Consider the following 20,487-nt stretch of genomic DNA (forward strand, 5'->3'; position numbering starts at 1 on the left):
CCTGCTCACCCAGCGAGCCGGGGCCCCAAGGGCCGACCCGCACCCTCACACGGCAGGGTGAGTGGGCCCCGAGGCGCCCTGGGCTCCACCGCTCCCAAACCCAGCTGCGCCAGCTGCACCGGCGCCCTGCCCAGCCTGGGAGCGGGACCCGCCGATCAGCAGCCCCTCCCGACACCCCACAGCGGGTGCCGCGCTCTGCTCCCCGGACCCGGGGCTGAGGCCAGCCAGCCCCCTGGGCCACCTCGGGTCAACCCCGGGGAGAGGTTCGCTCCTGGCCAAGGGCACACGCGGGTGCAAGTGGGCGGGGGGGCAAGGGAGGTGGCCCCAGTCCCTGGGGGACCCTGGGTAGGGGAGTCCCAAACTGGAAGCTGGCCTGGATGCCCAGGCCTCCTCACAGGCGTCGGCGATGGCACCTCTACACAAACCCCGCTCAGGCCGCCCTGCACAGCAGCTCCCACTAGCTCGTCCTGAGGACACAGCACAGGGTACCCAGTCCCAAGGCTCCCATCACAGGCCATGTGGACCTGGAGAGGCCAAGACAGACCTACAGGTAGGACCAGCGGGACCCGGTGGCCACAGTGAACCATCAGGCATACAGGCGGTCTGCGGGGGGTCCCTCCCAGCCCCTCCAGGACGGCTCCTGGACCCTGCATGTCCACACTGTCTGCTCCCCACGTTCCACACAGACCCCTCCCGTCCCCTCCCTCCCTGGGGACCCCCACCCAGCCAGCGACTGCAGTCACCGACGGAACCTACCACACCTAAGCTCTCGCTCCCGAGGCAGGCTGGGGGCCCATCCTGCTTCACAGCTCCCTGGAGAGGGGTCTGCACCTCCCTGTCCCACTGGCTGATTTGAAAACAGCACGTGGGATCCAGTTCTGTCCACATTCCACTTGCACTCTGCAGCAGCCCCCACACCCCTCGAGGGGAGGTCTGTGAGGAGACCCCGCAGGCTGGGCTGTCAGGCCCTCCTGGGCCACTGTCCCCACGCGCCCTCCAGCGGCCAGGACTCCAGCGCCACACTGGACAGCTCTGCTTCCCAGGAAGTGTTGTGGTGCCTCCTTGCAGGGGCCTCTGCACGTGCAGACCCTATGCCTACTATGGGGGTCGTCCTGAGACTAGGCTCAGACGTCAGGTCCTCAGGACGCCTTCCCCTATGCCCGCCCCCCACAGCTCATTGTCACAGGCCCCCAGCCCTGGCACAGGGCATTAAGGCACCCTGGAGCAGCTGGGGCAGTTTACTGCGGTGCCCCTGACCCAAGGCCATGCTGGTGTATGGGCGCTCTGTTGGTCTGAGCCGAGTGCTGCATGGGTTCCTCTTGGGGCTCACGTCAGGTGAGAGACGCAGAGAGGACACGTGCCAGGGCAGGCAGAAGGGGCAGGAGGGGCTCCCGGGAACAGAGCAGCCTGAACACACTGCTGGAGGACGCACATGGAGCCTGGACCCCTGGAAAGACCCTGGGGCGTGAACGCAGTGGGTGGGTGGACCGAAGCTGGGAGGCTGTGGCCACTGTCCAGGGCTGTGGGGGCACAGGTTGTGGGTGACAAGACCCAAGGCCACGGGTGCAGTTGCTAGCAGAGGGGCTCAGCCGGGCTCCTGGCCAGAGCTTGACCTCCAACCCCTATTGGCTGGGCAGGGTCAGTGCGTGGCCAAGGACCCAGCAGCCTCTAGGTCAGGCCATGCAAGCCGTGGTGACCGTGCAGGAGGTGGGCAGGCTGGCTGGGGAGCAGAGAAAACAACCGGGGAAGCATTTTTCAGGAAATGGAGCACGGTTCTGCGAAGCTTCGAGGCGAGCGGGGAGTGCGCCGTCAGCAGAAGCGGAGTGCCCGGGGGAGGCGGCTCTGCACAGCGAATCCCAAGTAGGTCAGGCTCAGCCGCCACCGTGACAGGCTGCAAAGTGCTTAAGTGGGCTTTCCACGGAAACGCTGACGGGCGCCACCTCAGCTCAGCTCGGAGGCCGTGGGTGTGCACCCTCATGTGCTGCCGGGGGTCAGCCTACAGCCCATGCCCGGTGCAGGGGCGGGGGCCTGGCAAGGTGGGGTGGTCTGCAGGGAGGGGGGCCCACGCAGGACCAGCAGGGTGGGAGGGGAGAGGACAGTGCAGGAAAGTGCAGGCCTAATGGAAGAGTCTCAGAAACAGGGCTCAGTTGCCGGGGACCCCACACGAGGCACAGGCCTCAGGACGACCAGGGCCACCTGCTCTCCTAAGACCCTCCTCCACCCCCACAACTGGCTCCTCCAGGTGTGGCCCACAGCCAGCTCCAGGGGACCGCCCCCCCGCCCCCACCCCGCTCCTGCTGAGTCAGGGCTGGGGCTCACACCTGGCTGCGGCCGTCACCCTACAGCTGGCTATAGGTATTGACCTCCCCACCTGGACTCGGGCCACCTTGGTGCAGGGGTGAGCCGAGTGCTCAGCCTCTTGGGCACATCTCATAGGAGACTATGGGCCTGGGTGGGAGCTGAGGCCTCGGGGGCTGGGTGACCTGGGGGTGGGCTTGCCACTGGGCCAGGACATGCCCACAGTGGAGGCCAAGCACCTAAGAGTGGCCCTGGAGGGTGGGTGGGGGTGGGGTCTGACCTGCAGGGCCACCCGAAGGCTTCAGCACTGAGGCTGCCACTCCATCCCGAGGGACCCCGCCCCCCCGTCCCATGGCTCCCCAGGAATGAGCAGAAGTGATTCAGGACGTCCCTGGCCAGCCAGCACGCTGGCGGGCAACACTAATTGTGCTGTGCCCCCATTACAAATGCTGCGGCTCCATTATGAGGGGCTGGGACTGTTTTATGTGCTCACATCTATTCAATTGGTATTTCGATCAATGGATGCATTACAAGCTTTCCCTTTAAGAGCCTAATAAACAACAAGATGGAAAGTAAAATTCTCCATAAAATGACACTTTTAAAAATCCATTTCAGCTGCAGCTACTGGTGCTCTGTACGTTAGCTGCAAACACCACGTATTACTGGGCTTCAGCGGCCCCACGGGGCAGGGTTTAGCTGTTGGGGCGGAGGGCAGGCGCCCGGGCTGGGCCGCTCAGGACAGGGCCCTCCATTCCCTGCACCTGGGCATCACCCTCCGAGCTGGGCTCTCAGCCTTGGTGCCGAGGCAGCTGCTGAGGGGCAGGGCTGACCCTACCTCTGCTCCCTTGCCCACCCCCAATGTCTCTCCCTTCCTCTCTCTCTTAGGACAGCAACCCCCTGCCCCCCTCATCCCTATTCACTGTGTACAGCGAGTCCCCACTGACCATTCCTCCAGCCCTGAAGTGGCCCTTGTCCCCACAACTGCATCTGGCACAGGCTGCATGTTAGGGACTAGGGACGAGCCCACGGAGGAGCAGAACTCAGCTCCTCCCACGACTCTCTGGGAAGACCTGGCAGGTCATGACCCCAGCTGGCTTCTGGCTCCTTGGTCGACAGTCCCCAAGGGAGCCCTGCGTGAGCCGCCTGGCCCACCTTGTCCACCACCCTCCCGACAACAGCCCAGGAACAAGGTCACCCCCAGGGACATTCAAAACACGCTGAACCTCAACCCTCTCTCCACAGCCCCACCCCCCCAGCCTCCAGACCCCGAGCTCTGTACCTCTGAGCCCTGGGGACACTTCCCCAAGGCTCCCTCCTCAAAGCTGGACCTGCCAAGGTGGCCTCCACCTCCAGCCTGTGTCCCTGGTGAGAGCTGGGCTAGGCCTCCTCACCACCCCTGCTGCCTGTACACTGTCCACACAGCGACCCCTTTCCTGTGCCCTCCTTGTGGGGGCCCCTGAGACCTAGGCCAGAGGGGGCCCTTGCTGAGCCCTGGCATCCAATGTCTGCCATCCTCCCCTCGGGACAGGTCTTCTCAAGGCCCCAGTGAGCAGCCCGGTGTCCTGGCCTCCTTCACAAGGCCTCCTCTTGCTTGCGTGGAGGCTCCTGCCCTCACACCTGTGCTCTCAACCAGGATGTCTGCGGGGCCTGGCCCCTCCAGACATAGCCGTTCCGCCCTCCCTCTCTGGTCCCCGGTGCCCACTCCACTGTTCCAGGCAGGGGACCCTAGCTGCCTCACCCCCTACCAACCAGCTCCATCACTCCCAGCACCACGGCCCCCTCCCGCCTGCCACAGCACACCCTCCTCACCCCCAACTCTCACACGAGTTACACCCACCCCTCTGGAGACGCCCTAGGACACGCACGCTTGCCCAGTGACGAAAGGGCCCTAGCATCTGCAGAGTCGAGCTGAGGGACGCAGGAGGGCGGCTCACACCACAGGCATGTGACAAAGTGAAAATGTAACAAGAGCCACACAGAACGCATGAGTCCTGGCGCTCGTCATGCTAAGGAGATGACCAAGCAAGGGGATGGAAGAGCCAGGGGCCCCCACCCCGTCGCCACCTTGCAGAGTGGACCACACAGCACGTGTGGCCCGGCTCCCCCAGAAAGGGACTGGTGTCCCCAGTGAGCCACGCAGCTGGCACAGACAGCAGGAAAAGGCACGGGCTCAGCACTCAAAGGTCCCGAGAGCCCGAAGGTGAGCAGCCCAGCTCGCGGTGAGAACCCGGCAGAGCCAGCACCCTTCCGGGACCCGGCAAGACCCGGCCGCAACATCCAAAGAACAGCAGCACCGACTCACCCTGACGGAAGCCCGTGGTCAGCGCACCCAGCGGCCGTGCAGAAGCCATGGGCCGGCAGGTCCCTGCGCAGCCGGGGGGAGAGAAAATAAAATGCAATTCAGCCGGTTTGGAGGCTGATTGGTTGGGGAAGGCTGAGAAACTGAGCCAACGTTTCTAACGTTCACCTGGAAAAACAAATGTTCAGAAGCAATGAAGACAAGACAGGCCAGGGGTAAGGACCTGGGGTCCAGGAACAGCACTGTCTCCAGTCCCCTGGACGCTAGCAGGGCGAGCACTCATGTCAATAAGCACGTCTGTGGGGCGCGTTGGGCAGTGAGTTGGTCAAGTGTCCCACTGTTGGCTTCAGCTCAGGTTGTGATCTCAGGGTCATGAGACACAGCCCCACATCAGGTTCCACGCTGGGCGTGGAGTCTGCTGGAGATTCTCCACCCCTCTGCCTGTCCCCACACCCTGCTCCCCTCTATAAAAAACAAAACAAACCACACTCCCGCAGCATGGTTACATCCAGGGAGCAGCAGGTGCCGGTGAGGCCATGGGAGGCCAGAGCGCTCTCCTGCTGAGGACGTGCGTCTGAGGACAGTCATGGTGGGCGCCAGCCTCACTGCTGCTGTTCAGCACCCCCACCCTCCGATGGAACAGGTCCACAGCAACGAGGGCTCCAAGTCAGTGGGCAACATGCCCAACAAGACAAGGGAGCGGCAAAGACTAGAAATACCCCCATCAATGTGTCATTTAGCACAGCGACTGAACTGTGGTATGCCCACACCTCGAGGGCAAAGTACAGGCTACTGCTACCCACAGTGACCCCCTTGGACCTGGGCAATCTCGGGGTCTCGGCCAGCTCGGGCTGCTGGACAGCACCCCAGACGCAGCCAGCATGGCTGCTTGCTGACAAGGCCTCTCCTTCCTGCCGAGCAGGTACCACCCCGTGCGTGTCCTCACGAGGGGCTCCTTCCGTACGCCTGCAGAGAGAGCTCAGTGTCTCTTCCTCTGCTCCTAGGACTCCAACCCTATCAGATCAGGGCCCCATTCCAGAGACCTCATTTAACCTTGCTTACATCTGGGAAGGCCCCATCTCCACACACAGCCCCACGGGGGGCAGGGCGAACATTAGACCATTCGGTCTAACAAATGGTGAGCAAATGAGGTTAGACACCAAACGGGATCAACTGTGATTCCATTCACTGAAGCTCAAGGACCCGAGGCTGAGCCGGTCTAGACCAACAAAGGCCAGAGCAGTGGTCATCTGCGGGATGAGGTGGGGTGCTGGGGGGCACCCGAGGGAGACTCGGAGGCGGGGCTGGATCTGCCTGAAACCCCCTGCCTGAGGGGGGAGGGTTGACAAAAGAAAAAATCCATAAAATGATCACTGAAGATACAAACCGTGATTGTTTTGCAAAGGGAAAATCAAAGGGGAAGATCTGTGCAGAAAGCCAGGTACGGGAGGAGCATTTGTACGCAAGAAAGGTGACATTTGCAAATAATGGAAAAAGCCTTGAGACAACCAAATAACTATCAAACAAAATTAAATTTGAACTTTAATCTTATACCACATCCCCAAATAAATTCCAGGTAGATTAAAGTTTTAAATGCAAAACTCGAAACCTTAGCACTAGAAGAAAATATAACTGAGCTCCTATAACCTTGGGGTGGGGAAGGCTGTTCTAAACAATCAATAGACTAAGTCTTAAAAGACTGACGGATGCAGAAAAGCAAAGAAGAATCCTAAGAATCCTAAGAATCCTCATACACAAAACTGGAAGGCAAAATTCAAACTGAGAAACAATGGATCGTCTCTGATAAAACAAAGGGTGACACCCTGAATACTCAAGAGTCTTGCAAACTTGTAAGAAACGGGCTGAAGGCAAACGAACAGTAAACATAAAAAATGTTGAACTTGACAAAGAATATGAATAAAAATGAAATTAAAACTGGATAGCATTCTCCTCCACTAAGCTGTGGCAAAGTTTTTGGCAGTGGCCGCTGCGAGGGCTGGGAGGGCTGCGGGGGTGACCGCTGGGCCCTGCCCCAACAGCCAGAACGGGGCTGAACAAAACAATGATGGAGAGGCACAACTTCAACTGCCAGGGCCCGAGGGTCCCACCGGGAGATCAGGCTGTGTCTGCCTAGCTGGCATGTCACCTCCTCCAAGAAGCCTTCCAGTCTGCAGAGCAGGGTGCAAAGGCCATAGGTAGCAGGGAGGAGGTGGCGGCTGAGTCTGGCACCAGCCCGCCGGGTCCACTCCCCGCGGACTCAGGGCGTTGACGCGCACCCAAGGCCTTGCCAGCACCAGGTGGCTCCCCAGGCAGGAGGTGGGGCTGGGGTGAGCGGGGCGGGTCGGGGGCTGTGCGCAGGCCGGGCCGGGCCGTAGGGGGTTGCTAGGGCTCCCGGCAGGCCCCGCCCACCGCAGGCCGGGAGGGGCGGGGCGTGGGCGGGGCGTGGGCGGGGCCCGGCCGACCTCCTCCCGCCTGCCCCGCCCCCCGACCAGGGGCCCGCCTAGGGGACCCGCTCCCATAATTTATGCTCCCCCGCCTATGCTTTATGGCTTTCTTAATTCGGCTCCTGCTACTATTAATGTAGTTAATGCTGAGATTATATCTATTTTCTGGCGTCAGGCGGTGATTTATTCAGGCCATTTTTCCGGTGGAGGCTCCCACGCTGTTAAATCAAGTGCCTTGCCAATTAAGTGCTGACTTGGGAAGTGGACGCAATCTTAACAGACATCTAACCGCAAATTAAACCGGGGCTCCTCACTCCGGGGGAGTGGGCGGGGCAGCCGGGGAAACCTTGCTGACTTGCAGGAAAGTCACAGGAAAGCCAGAGCACTCACTCCTCGGGCAGTGGTGGGGCCGGGGCGTGGGGCCGTGGGGCCAGGCCAGCAAGGTGGGGTGCTGTGGGAGGGCAGGCAGGGGTCGGCCGGCCTTCCCCAACCCAAGATGTAACACTGAAAACAAAGCACCTCTCAGATATCCCCACCATCCCCTGGCCGCCCCGCAGCCTCAGAAGGGTGCCAGGCGGGACACGGGGGAGGTGGGCCCCCAGCACTGGACAGCCCGTAGCCGGGCTCTGGCAGCTCCCACCAGAGCAGAGCCCATGAGGGTGAGCCAAGGCCCCAGGGAGGAGAGCAGGTGGAGGCGGGGCTCACCCAGCCATCCCTGAGGCCACGCACCACCCTCCGGAGGGGTGGGGAGGTGGGTACAGAGGAAGGTAGGCAGCACAAGGACCAGGACCAGGCAGGGAAGGACACCTGTGCCAAGGCCCAGCACCTCTGGAACCGCCCAGAGAACCTGCAGGTGACACAGGGCAGGGCGCATGCTGGAAGAGGCAGCCAGGGGCCCTTCCGGCATGGTCCTCAGCAGCTGGGAGGCTCCCCAACCCTAGAGTAACGTCTCCTGCACCCGCCTTCAGAGGCCCTGGCCCAGCCTGAGAGGAGAATCATGTTTTGGGGTAAGAGCAGCCTAAACGGTTGATATATGCAAAGAGTTAAATATGATATTGATTATCTGAGCGATGCTTTACTACTCCCTCTAAAACCAGGATAAAAGTGGTATTTAAAACGCTGTTTGATTGTGTAAGGCACCCAGGTACTACTGGGCGACAAGGACATTTTATTTCTTCCTGTCAGAGGCAATATTTTCAGCTTCCTCTGCTCCTCATCTCCAGGGACATCTGGGGTCACCAGTGCTGGCACAGGAGGGCCCACAGTGCTGGCCAGCTGTGGCCAGGGGGCCCAGGCACAACCTGAGGGCAATCTCCCCAGAGTTCCACAGGGAGAAACTCTATTTTTTTAAAGATTTATTTATTTATTCATGAGAGACACACAGAGAGAGGCAGAGACACAGGCAGAGGGAGAAGCAGGCTCCATGCAGGGAGCCCCATCTGGGACTTGATCCCAGGACCCTGGGGTCACGCCCTGAGCGAAAGGCAGAAGCTCCACCACTGAGCCACCCAGGTGCTCCCTCCACAGGGAGAAACTTAACAAGACCTTCTGAGGCTTCCTTCACAATAGTCCTGCTAGCTTCTAGAAGAAGCTTCCCTCTGGCAAACCAAAGGGACACACGTGCTCTCTCTCACTTTGTCATGAAACACCTAACCCTAGCCGATGGATCTCTTCCTCCGTGAGCCACTGGCCCACAGGAGGCCGCACCATGGCTTGTGGCTTAGCCGTGGCAGTGGCAGCTCTTACAAGGTCCTGTCCCCCTTGGGATTTGCCCCCAAGGATGAAGCCTGGGCAAGGCACCTGCCTGCCTGGCCCCTTTCCCACTGCTTCCCCCAACGGGCTGGCCTGAAAGCTGCCTGGCAGGCCTCAGCCACTCAATCCAACTCCCAAAGGACAAAGAAGTCGTCTGTACGTAACATGGATCAAGACACAGCGCGCTACGGCAGGCGAGACAGGCTGGCCCAGGCAAGGGGACACAGCTTGCCAGCATGGCCGTCCAGGGGCAGATGGCCCAAGGCCCATGCACGTCAGGGATGGGAGGTGGCTGGGGAAGCAGGATGGCTGCCAGAGGGGGCTGGAACCTGCCCTGGGCCACTGCTGAGGCCTGTGTGCACACAGGCCCTAGAGCCCCGGATACCCGCTTCTCTTGGCTTCCCAGTGAAGGAGGGAACCCTGTTCCTGGAACCCGCAGCATGCCCGAGGAGCCAGCATGTGGGGGCTCCACACATGGCGGCTCCACTCACGGACAAAGAGTGCCAGGCAACAGGAGCAGGACAGGAGGACACACATGTCTGTGCAGAGCCAGGGACAGAGAGAGCAGAAATGAGAAACCCAGACACATGGTGGCGGTGACAGAAGCAGCAAGGCACAGACCAAGGACGGGGCAGCCAAAGGCTCGAGGGTCAGAGACACAGTCACAGACGTGAGCCCCGCAAGGCTAGAGGGCTGCCGGTGACGGAGACTGTCCCAGAGGGGATGCACGGCACAGCATGCTGGCCTTCCCAGGGGCTGCTGGGCCCAGTGGTGGCTCCATCCCCCTAGGGCCTCCTCCCTACCAGCATGGGCTCTGGGACAGACACCAGGAGCCCCCAGAGGGAGGTGAGCACCCCTACTTGATGCACAGGCCCAGCCTGAGGTGGCGCGAGCAGGTGTCTGTCCCCTCCCTTCCCACGAGGGCATCACCCGTCCCAGGGCCCCTCCCCTCCCATGCCATTCACAGACGGAGCCTGGGAGCTACCCTAACACGCTCTCACCACACAGGCTGTGGCTGTGATGCCTGTGACCCCAGGCCAGATGCCTGCAGTCCCCATGGCCAGCAGGGAGGCAGTGACATAAACAGTATGGGGGGGGGGGCAACGGTCACGGGGCCACATGATCACCAAGCAGGACGGGCCAGGGGCTCAGGCTGACAGGAGATGTTAGGTCAGCCCCATCCTGGCCCCCGCCCCAGCCAAGGGCCTGATGGCCGTAGGGGCTCCTCGCCCTGACCCCCTCACTGCCCTCCATCATTACACGGGGCTGTCCCAGAGGTGCCCACACAGGCGGGGACAGGGACCGAAGGTGTGAACAGACCCCGGACCCAGAGGGACTAGCTGGCCTGTTGCTGGGGTCCCGAGGGCCTGATGCCAGAGGGGCTCTGGGAGAGGCTTCAATGTGCCACCTGACACTGGGCAGGTGTTTGACCATGAACACAGACCGCAGGGAGGCAGCAGGGCCCCTCTCGGCCAGTGTAGCAGCCAGACCCTGGCACACAGGGGCCTCTCCTCACTCCACAGGGTCCTGCATCCCAGGCCCAGTGCTGCCAGTGAAGGGCTGGGCACTACCACCTGGAAAAGGTCCCTACCTTCTGGATGAGGTTCCAGTGACAGCAGGTGTCTCTGACCGTGTCCTGGCCTCAGCACCCATCGGGACCGACAGGGCCGCGGCGAGGTTGGTCCTCCTCCCTTCCCTTCCACTGAGGGGGTGAGGGGTCAGGGCCCCGCATTCCCACCAAACCCCGGCCCCTCCCCACACTCTGCCAAGGAGCAGGGGCAGGTGTTCGGGCCTCAGGAGGACCCGCTCAGCCCTGCTGCCACGGGGCTGCTGACAGCTGAAAGGCCCGTTTGCTTCAAACAGACACAGAAATAAATAAATAAGGTAGACGCGCTTTGAACCGACTTCCAAATTAAGAGTTGCATCCTTGCTGTCAGGCCCCCGCCAGCAGTTTCTGTGGCACCTCCCGAGCAGAAACGCACCTCAGCCCATTTATTAGAATGATGAAGGCAAAGGGACCTACAATTGCACTCCTTCCTTAATGAGCAGCCGAAGGGATCGGTAAGCATAATTTCAGAGGCCAGTAATATTTTATATAATCGCCGAGTGGTTTAAATTGAAAACCCCCAACTGAATCAATATTTACTGCATTGAAACGAAATGAATAGTAATAAGTCACTAAGCTCCCTGTCCTGTTTCATAAAATAAAAAATTATAAAAATGAGCACAGGCGCAGGGAGGCCATCACATTAACTTTTACGGCACTTGGGGAGCCGTAACCGCCTGTTCTCATAAAATAAAATTCTAAAAAACCTGCCGGAGGAGACCTGCTTCAGCACTGCACGGGAAAGCAGGCGGGGCCCGGGTCACCCCCACGGGCTCTCTCCCAGGACCTGCCCAGGACCTGCCCAGGGCCCAGCAAGTCAGCACCTGCCCTCTCTGCCACCCCCAGGCCCAACTTCCTGCTCTCGCCTCTTCACCTAGCGAGGGGACAGGACAGGTGCTGGCCGATGGGTGCTCCCCACGTCCAGAGGAAAAGCTGTTCTCTGGCCAGGCCAGGGCCCCAGGCCAGCAAGGGACATGAGTGAGTGAAGGCGGAGGATGGGTCCAGCCACTGTGCCCTGTCAGAAAGCCCCAAACAGGAGCCTGAACCCCCCCGGACAGGACCACGGTGGCCTAGAAAGGGCCAGGCTTTCCCTCAGGAGCTCCAGGTTCCCCAGGGAGACCACGGCCTACAGGGTTCCCGGGGTCCTTCTGGGTCGGGGACGCAGCAATGCTGACAGAGGCCAGAGCCAAGGGAGAGCCCCCTGGCAGACAGGGGTGTCCTTCACTCAGCACTCTGAACCAGGGGCAGGGCCATGAGTCCCCAGAGGGCCGGGGGCTCCCCTGCATCCCCCACCGGACTCCCAGGCGGTAAATAAGTTCCACGCGCTCCTGTGGCTCAAGAACAAAGGACAGACCAACTTAAGAATAGGCCAAGGAGCCCAAATGGCCTTAAGTCGGCCCCCGAGTACGTGCTCCACCCCACAGGCAGTCAGGGAAACGAAGACGAAATCACAACGAGGTGCCGCCACAGGCAAAGTGTGAAAATCAGAGAAACCAGAACACCAAGCGCTGTGATGGGGACAGAGGGGCATCTCTGCTCTGGGAAGTCAGACACGCACCTCTGGTGTCCCCGCACCCCCGCTCCTGGGGACACACCATGGAGAGGACGCTGGTCTCCAGGGGCTGGGCAGGAACAGTGATCCGCCGTCCTCCACGGTGATCCAAAGTGGAATAACTCACGCGTCCATCAAGGAGAGAGCTATTAAACGTGTGTGGGCAAACCACAAAAGCCACTCGGCAATAAAAAGTGAAGTGCTGGTGCCGGGGGGCGGGGGGGGGGGGCGCAGCTGCACGCATGTGATGCCCCAGATCAAGCCCGACAAATCCTCAGGGCAGACCCTCAGCACGGACATCCTGGCTATGGGCTGGCGACGGGGCGAGCGTGAGGGCACTTGACGACAGAACATCTCAACCACGACCGAGGCTGAGCCACAAACTCGGATCCAGCATGTCACTGGATGTAAATGAATGTGGGGCTCCAGCGAGTGCACACGCCAAGGGTGAGGGACCAGGTGTCCCCCGAGGGAGAGGAGCCACACCCCCGCGGGAAGGAAGCAGCGGCGCAGAACCGGAACCGACTGTATCAGCGAGCACGCCAGCTCTGCAATCCAGAGAGAGCCGTGTAAAGACTGCCTCAAGGGTGCCTGGAAGCAGAGATGCACAGCCCCAACCAGGACTCCCCCTCATGCACCCCCCCGTCACCCCAGGGCCACGAGAGCCTCGGCTGTGGGGGACACGGTGCAGCCAAGAGCCGGGTTCTGCGGGCAGCGGGCTAGTTCCAAGCTAGGGACAGAGAGTTCCAGGCGAGCCTGGAAGCCACAGGGAGCCACGCGCAAAGGTCCCAGGCCACCCAAAGGGGCTTCCACAGGCCGGGGGCGGCCCAAACTGAGGATCCAGATGAATCACAGTAACAGACTACAGGCTGTAGAATAAAATAAAACAGAAACACCTGGACTCCACGCTGCCAGAAATAAGTCAAGGAATGTACAATGTGGTGGGGGATGAGGGACAGTGGATCCTGGCAGGAGAGGGTCGGAAATCATGAAGGGTCTAGAAGGCGTGGGGGCAACCCAGCGAGGAACAGAGCGCCCCGCGCAGGGTGGACAGGCCTCTCCGGCCAGACGCCAGGCCCGCAGGCCGCAGGGAGGGGCCGCCCGCGCTCCCATGGCAGCCCCGCTACCGGCCGACTGAGTTTTCTGGTGCACACTGGCCTCCTGGCCCACAGACGCTGCACAAAGTGCCTGGCCCCCATTATCCAAAACTCAGGGTCGGCAAAGTCGGAGCAAGGCTGAGGGCCGGCTCCAGGCTCCAGGCCTCTGAACAGACGCAGAGCCCAGATGCCGAGGGGGTGCACAGCCAGCTCTGACTCCAGGCAGCACTCCCTAGTCTCCCTGGGGGACCACACGCAGCGGCCGGTCAGGGGGCACCGAGTCTCCAATTTCCACACAAATGGTTATACAAGAATAGATGGGGAGAAAATGATACAGCACAGAGGCAAAGTACAAGCAGCCAGAGAACTCAGGCAAAGAATACAGTTTTTTGAACTTTCCCGTAAGTACAAAAGGGTATCGGGATGAACTTAGAGGCAAGACACCCCACGACCGTCTGCCAGGCCGGCCAGGGATAGATGTGGTATCGTGGTCTGCAAGGTCCTGCGTGGCCAGATGCCCTGCGGAGGAAGCTGGGCCAGGGTCACTCACCACCTGCCCAGCATTGCCGAGCCAAGGCTCCCCAATGGGTTCCGGGGTATTGCGCATCGCCCAGGCTAGTCCAGCCTCTGCACTTGAACTTGCTCGCCCCACCCCTCCGGCTTTGCGCTGTGCATGCCATTTCCTCTGCCAGGAGACCCCGCCATGCGCGGCCACCTCCCCATTCACCAGCGCCAGGCCTGGGCGAGATCCACAGCTAGAGAGGCCCGGCTGGGCACAGCTCCCAGGCCTGCTGCCCGGGGACAGGTGAGCAGCTGCCTCCTCGGGGTCTGTCCCCTCCTGAGCCACAGCTTCCACACAGGCATCCTCCACACACCTCAGGCTGTGGCCAGAGAAGGGAAAGGGCAGGTAGGAGCCACTAGTGCCACCACCTGGGGGCCTCCCCGTCCTGCCAGGGACTGACCTGCACTTCAACAGCCCAGAACAGGGAGAGATGGCTCAAGGACCACCCAGTGAAGAGCCACGACCACACTACCCCCGAATTCAAGCCAGGGTCAAAGGCCATCTCCCACAGCATGCAGGGCCTAGAAGTCCCCGTCAGTGTGGTCAGGAGCCCCCTGCACTGAGTGTCACTGTGTCATCAGAGCTCATGACCTGGATGTCAACAACCAAACTGCATGGTCCACACCAGGTGGGTGGCTCCCCTCTTTCCCTACTGCCCTCGGCGGGGACACAGATGTGAGCCACAGGGGCTGGGGGGGCTAATGTGGCTCAGGTCACCCCACCAGCCCTGGCCCCAGGCACCCCCCGTAGCCCTTGGCAGTAGCTCCTCACCTCACACAGGTCTGGCCATCCCAGTCAGTTCTAGAAACCCCAAGTGTGGATGGTGATGCCCCCACCCGGTCCTCCGTGGCTGGAGAGGGTCAGGGGCCCGTGGGCTCTCTGGTCCCCACTGAGAAGAGTGGGCAGCAGGCTTTCCCCAGGGCCCAAAGGACAGGCCATTCCTGAGGGTCGTCCACACAGGCATATACCACCACCGACTCCAGCAAGGAAAGCCCCGTGGGGGGCAGAGAGCAGTCCCTGCAGCGCACATCGGGCACTCCTCCTGACCCGCTCTCGCCCTACGGAGATAGCGCCCTCTCTTCCACGGGCATACCCAGGTGGATGGAGCCCCACATGCATCCAAGCCAGGCCTTCCCTGCGTCTGACAGAAAACCAGGACGGCCCGACTGCCTGCCGCACGAAGCAGGCCGGGGCCGGAGTGGGTCTCCCACACCCAGACCCCAGCACCCGTGTGGAAGCAGCCAGACAGCTCTCTCAGCTCGAAGTAGACACGTCTGTCAGAATCAATTTAAGGGGATCCCTGGGTGGCTCGGCGGTTTGGCGCCTGCCTTTGGCCCAGGGTGCAATCCTGGAGTCCTGGGATTGAGTCCCGCTTCGGGCTCCCTGCATGGAGCCTGCTTCTCCCTCTGCCTGTGTCTCCTGCCTCTCTCTCTCTCTCTCTCTCTCTCATGAATAAATATAAATAAATAAATAAATAAATAAATAAATAAATAAATAAATAAATTCTAGTTCATTAAAAAAAAAAGAAACAATTCAAAATCCTGCTGCATTGGCCATGGCCGCTCAGCATGCTCACGGGCAGCGGGAGCCGTGCCCGGCCTGGCACGCTTCTCAGGCTGTTGGTAAAGGCTGCGCCCGGCAGAGTCATCACGGGGCAGCTGGGGGCCCTAGATGTAGCCGGGCACAGTGAATGACTTCCTGGGCTCCGCATCAAAGGGAAGGCAGGTTGCAGGCAGGCACCCCCAGGAACATGCAGGCAGGTCAAGATCAAGGTTGGCCACTGCCCTGGGCCTAAACAGCAGTTACAGCCTGGGAAGGGGTTTGCCGGGAGGAAGGGCTGCAGCCCCTTGACGCACCCCCACCCCCACCCCTGCCAGCCCAGCAGCAGGGCTCCAGGCCCCAACTTCAATACCACCTCTAGGTGGCCCCTGCCCTCTGAGCAAGACATTCCAGGCTCCTTCCCCAGGCCCCCTTGGAAGGCCCTAGAAACATGGCCACACAGACCACACCTGCCCCACCCCTAGAGCAGCCTTCTCTGGGCATCCCTGAGCACCCATCCACCCTGGGTAGATCTCAGCACTTCCCAGCACTGAGCACCCCATGGATGTACATGCTTCACCCATCTGCTTGCCTCCTGCTGGGAGGAGAGCACTGTGGGCAGAGTGGGCACCTGGCACAGGTGGGGAAGCCCTGCCGCCTAGCACCAGGCGCTCTCTAGCCCTGTTGGTCCTGACCTGGGCTGAGCAAGAGGGGCCCACGTGCACACCGCCAAGCGGGGCCCTCACCAGGCACAGAGCAGGGCCTGGGGTTGCTGGCCATGAAATGCAGGGAGCACCCCTTTCCTGGGCGGGCTCAACCAGAGCTCCTCTCACTGCCATAGGTCAGGAGGCTGTGGGAGCCCCAGTTCCACTAGCCTGGTCAGGGCAGGTCTGGGGAGGAGCAGGCATTCCCCAGATGGACCAAATGTGCCCTCCAAAGTCCTCCTGGAACCTTAACCGCAAGGGCATGGTGTCTGGAGGTGGGCCTTTGAGAAGTGCTCAGGGTTTGACAGTCAACAGGACGAGGCCCCCACAATGGGACCGGTGCCCTTACAAAAGGAGGAGAGACACCAGAGCACTGTGTGCGCCGAGGGAGGACATGGCGAGAAGGCTCCGTGCAGCCTGGACAGGAGCCCGCCATGCCAGCACCCTGACCTCACGGGTCCGGCTCCAGAACAGAGACAACACACGTCCACTGCTTAGGTGGGCCAGGCTTCGGAGCTGTGCCATAACACCCCGAGAGCCGGGGCAGGCAGACAGGGGTGCTGAGGGGAGCACAGAGGACCCCATGGCCACCCTCAAGGGGATGCGGCCCATCCTCAGGCTGAATTCCTCTTTAATGAGACGTCACCACGGAGAAGCATTTCAGAGCCTTCAAAATCGCAGCCCAAACCTCGTCAAACCACCCGGAGATTACTTAAGATTTACCGCACAGACACAAAAATAAAATAAAATAAAGCACAGCAGCCCTGCACGCAGCAGCCCCTGTGACAGCACCATTTGTAGTCGGGACAGAGCGGCCTCCAGACTCATCTGCTTAAGCACAGCGGCTCCTGTGTACTCCGCGCTTTCACGTCAAATGAATTTGGAAAGAGAAAAAAAGTGACAGGCAGTTTAGGGATATAAGTCACATTTCAGCTTCAGTTCAGATTAATGAACTTGCTGGAAACCGCCGAGGGCACAGGCAAATCCACAAATCTGAGAACAAAAACATTAAATCCTGGCTCAGTGTGAGCCTCAGCCCTATGGTGAGCTCGTGGGACCCTCTGGGGCCCCCCAGGGCTGTGCTGGGCGGCAGTGGTACGGGGTCCCAGGGGCCCAGCCCAGCCCCCTGGGGGTCCCGAACTGATCCAGCCCACAGCCTCTGAGGCCAGCAAGCGCTGGCCCTGCATCCAGGTGGCCCGAGGCCAGGAGCCTGCTGGCCAGGGGGTGGTAGTTGGTACCACAGACAACCCCCCCACCACACACACACACAGTTAAGTGTCCTTCCCAGGAGGAGCTTGCCGCCTCCAGTCATTCTAATGCCAGGTCCCTTGTGGCGCAGGATTGAGTGTGGCAAGCCCCCCACCACAATGAGGGGTGTCATCCCTCAGAACAGGGAGGGCAGGGGCTTGTCAAGCCACTGGCCGTTAGCTGTAGGGCCCTGCTCAGCATGCCTGGCTCCTCTGGGCCGAGAGCCTTGTCCCCTGGCCTTCCTGCCTGCCCAGGCCACAGCACGGGCTACTCACCAGTGCTCCCCGGGCTCCCCAGGGATGCAGCAGCTCCACGCACACACAGCTTCCGCTCTGCAGTGAGTGTGTGCGGGAGGGTGGGATCCAGGGCTACCCCATGCCAGCGGGGGCACTCTTGGCCACTGGGTCACCTGCCTTACTTCCCATCTGTGTGTACCAGCCCCCAACACTGCCGACTGAAACTTCTAGGACTGTTGGGGCTTGCCTGCCGCTCCCCCTACGGGTGTTCCCCTCTGGGGTGGGTGCAGATCAGGAGGCCCAAGGAGAGCTCAGGGCCCCTAGGCTCAGGCTGGTTACCTGGCAGGAAGTCCTGCTTTCTCACCACTGCAGCCCTGATCCCTGGCGCCTGGGCCCAGCCACCAGCCCAATCCCTCCTTCTGCCCAGGGAAAAGCTAAAGAGCCTGCAGATGCACGGGGCAGAGATCAAGGCCACATCCAAGGCCAGTCAGCCAGAGCCTCCCTGGGGCCCGCTGACCACACACAGGCAGCCAACAGCTCTGATGGAGCTGAAGGTGGCAGGGAGGTGAGCACCAGACTGGATGTTGGGCCCGGAGACAGGCCCTTTCTGCTGCCTCGACAAGCCAGGCCCAGGTGTACGCAGCCAACAGTGAGGCCAGGCAGCTGGCAGGTGGCCACTCCTGAGGGTCCAGGTGACCTTGGGCAAAGGAAGCCCGGCCCACGGGCAGACACATTTCCCAGGACCCGAGCCACTCAGCCCTCAGCACCCACCACTGCAGGCCCACCAAGCCCAAGGCCTGGCTCCCCAAGAATCCAGGGCTCTGTGCTCAGGATATGTCCTGGATGCCTGTGGCAAAATGGTCAGGGCAGACAGAGACCCCAGTGAGAAAAGCCTCTGCATGTGGCCTGTTACCGTGCAGCCATCCTGAGGGCGAACTCAGCCACACAGGCATGCCCGGGGAGGGCTCTAAGGCCAGGGCACCTGGGGACCTGCCCTGAGCCGCAGCCACCATGCACAAGCCGGGACTACAGGACGTGAGCCGTCTGGCACCCTAGCATGGCCTGGGAGAGGCAGGCCTCTGGGCTCTGCATAGAGCCATCCTGGGCAGGGGCCCCCTAGCTGCTCCCACCCAGCAGAGCGACAATTGGGCCCCTGGGCCAGGCCACCCAGGCAACCACAGCCCTCCCTGTGAGGCAGCTGGCCGGCCCCATCTCCGCTAGGATGAGGAACTTCTGAGAAGCAGTGGCCGTGCGGGGATGTCCTGTCCGTTCTCAGCCTTGCCTATAGCACCCACAGCACCGGGCTGCCTCCCCTCATAGCCCACCCATCTACCTGACCCATACCTGCCCACGTGGCTCTCTCAGTTCCCACCTGCTCCTCACCTCCGAAACTGAAAAGGCATATTCCCTGTCCTGCCACCCCCCTGGGCTGTTCTCCACCTTACGGGCTTGACATTCTGACTGGTTACAAGGTGGCTACTGTTTAGGGGGCGCCCTCAGCACCCCTCTTCCCCAGGAGCCCTCACCCCATAAGGCCTGGCACCCGTTTCTGCTTGGTGGCCCCTGCAGGCCCAGCATGCTCAGAACTGGCCCAGCTGAACCCAAACCCGGGGGCTCCTTGGCACTCAGAGACAAAAGCTAACCCCAGCCCCTACCACATGCCCAGGGAGAGGCAGGCCGGGCCGGGGCTGGATGCAGGCTGGAATGCGGACTGCAGGAGGGGAGGCAGGAGCAAGAATCAATAAATCTGAACCTCATTCACGATGATCTGGGGCTCTTATTAAGTAAATTAATTTAAGTTAATTTAGCTCGATCATGACTCCCGATCACAGTGATTTAGTGAGGGGGAAATTGCATTAGGAAAGGCCATGCTCACTAGATAGGAGAACGGAAGAAAATTAGACCCACTTAGCACTGTGAATTAATATGGAAATAGCAGGTGTAAATTTAACCTTATCGAGAGAGTGAAAATTATCTTCATAAATTTATAGAAATAGCCCCCAAGATACTTATAAATCTATTTAAAACAAAAATATTACAAAAAGTGCAGTAAAATTAATTTAAAATATACTTCCAGCTATTGCCTCCAGAAAAATCGGCAGCAGGGCCAAGTTTAGTGCAGCCTCGTGGTAAGGGAGGAGGGCAGTGGACGCTGCCGCCTGCCTGCGAGGGCTGGTCGCCCGGTACACCTGCCAGGGGCGGGAAGGAGGCACTTGCTTTCATGGCCCCGAGCCTGGCAGCCACTGTCGGCAGGGGGCTCATGGTAGGCTAGCATCTGCCCAGGCCTCCAGGTGGTCCAGCCCCTGGGAGCACAACAATCCCTTGCCCCACAGCCTCCAGCCGAAGTTACGTGCCCTAGAGCGCCCACTGCAGCCAGGTGGAAGCCTACGGGATGCAGGAGCTCCCCCAGGAAGGAGGGGGTACAGGACAGAGGGCGAGGGTCTTCCCACCTACTCGCCAGAGCTGTAACCCCCCCCACCTCATCAAAGGAAGGGGCCACACCTCACGTTGGGTCTCTCCTGAGGCCCCAGGGCTGAGCAGGCTCATAAGTGAGACCCCCAACTTCTGTCCCCCAGTGCTCCTTGTCCCAGCTAGCCCTCTGACTTCTGGGCCTGGGGCACCCAGAAAAGAAGGGGGAACTGCCCCCACCCTGCAAGCTGCCAGCGTGGAGCACCTGTGTGGGGGCAGCACAGAGAGGGCCTCAGCCTCATCTCCTGCCTCCAATAATCAGTATGTCAATGCAAAGGCGGGACCACGGCCTCCAGAGGGCTGCTCAGGGCCCAGACTCTGACCGCAAGTCCCTCCCTGTAGGACGCCCAGGCACAGCTCCCGGAGTGGCCGCAATGCCTGGATGAGGGCCTCCTACCTGGACAGGGAGAGCCGCCGTGCCCGCCAGGAGGGCAGGGCCAGAGGAAACTGGGGGGCGTTGAGAGGAGACACTGGGGTCTTCTTGACGATGCGGTAGCGGGTCTTGATCACTTTGCTGGTAGGAGGGGTCCGCAGGGTGTGCAGGCTGGATGCTGAAGAGAAAACCCACATAGAGGGGCTCAGTGGAGGTCAGCAGCTCCCACTCCCGCCCCATGGTGCACACGTGGCCCCAGGGCACCCAGTGGCCCAGGGCTGCAGGAGAGCTGGGCCTAGGCCTGGAGC

General features: G+C 60.9%; 1 protein-coding gene across 4 annotated transcripts in view; it reads right to left on the minus strand.

Moving 5' to 3' along the window:
• Positions 1–20,487, minus strand: part of ZC3H3 (zinc finger CCCH-type containing 3) — an 87,512-nt gene that overhangs the window by 30,884 nt on the left and 36,141 nt on the right. For 2 of the 4 annotated variants that reach the window (XM_038555733.1, XM_038555736.1), the window contains exons 4-5: positions 20,204–20,357; positions 4,601–4,663 (exon numbers count right to left, since the gene is read on the minus strand). In XM_038555733.1, coding sequence (XP_038411661.1) covers positions 4,601–4,663; positions 20,204–20,357 — 217 coding nt within the window. The remainder of the gene's footprint in view (positions 1–4,600; positions 4,664–20,203; positions 20,358–20,487) is intronic. The other 2 variants (XM_038555734.1, XM_038555737.1) reach the window with 1 other exon arrangement.

Source organism: Canis lupus, chromosome 13 (genome assembly GCF_011100685.1).
Source record: "Canis lupus familiaris isolate Mischka breed German Shepherd chromosome 13, alternate assembly UU_Cfam_GSD_1.0, whole genome shotgun sequence".
NCBI lineage: Eukaryota > Metazoa > Chordata > Mammalia > Carnivora > Canidae > Canis > Canis lupus.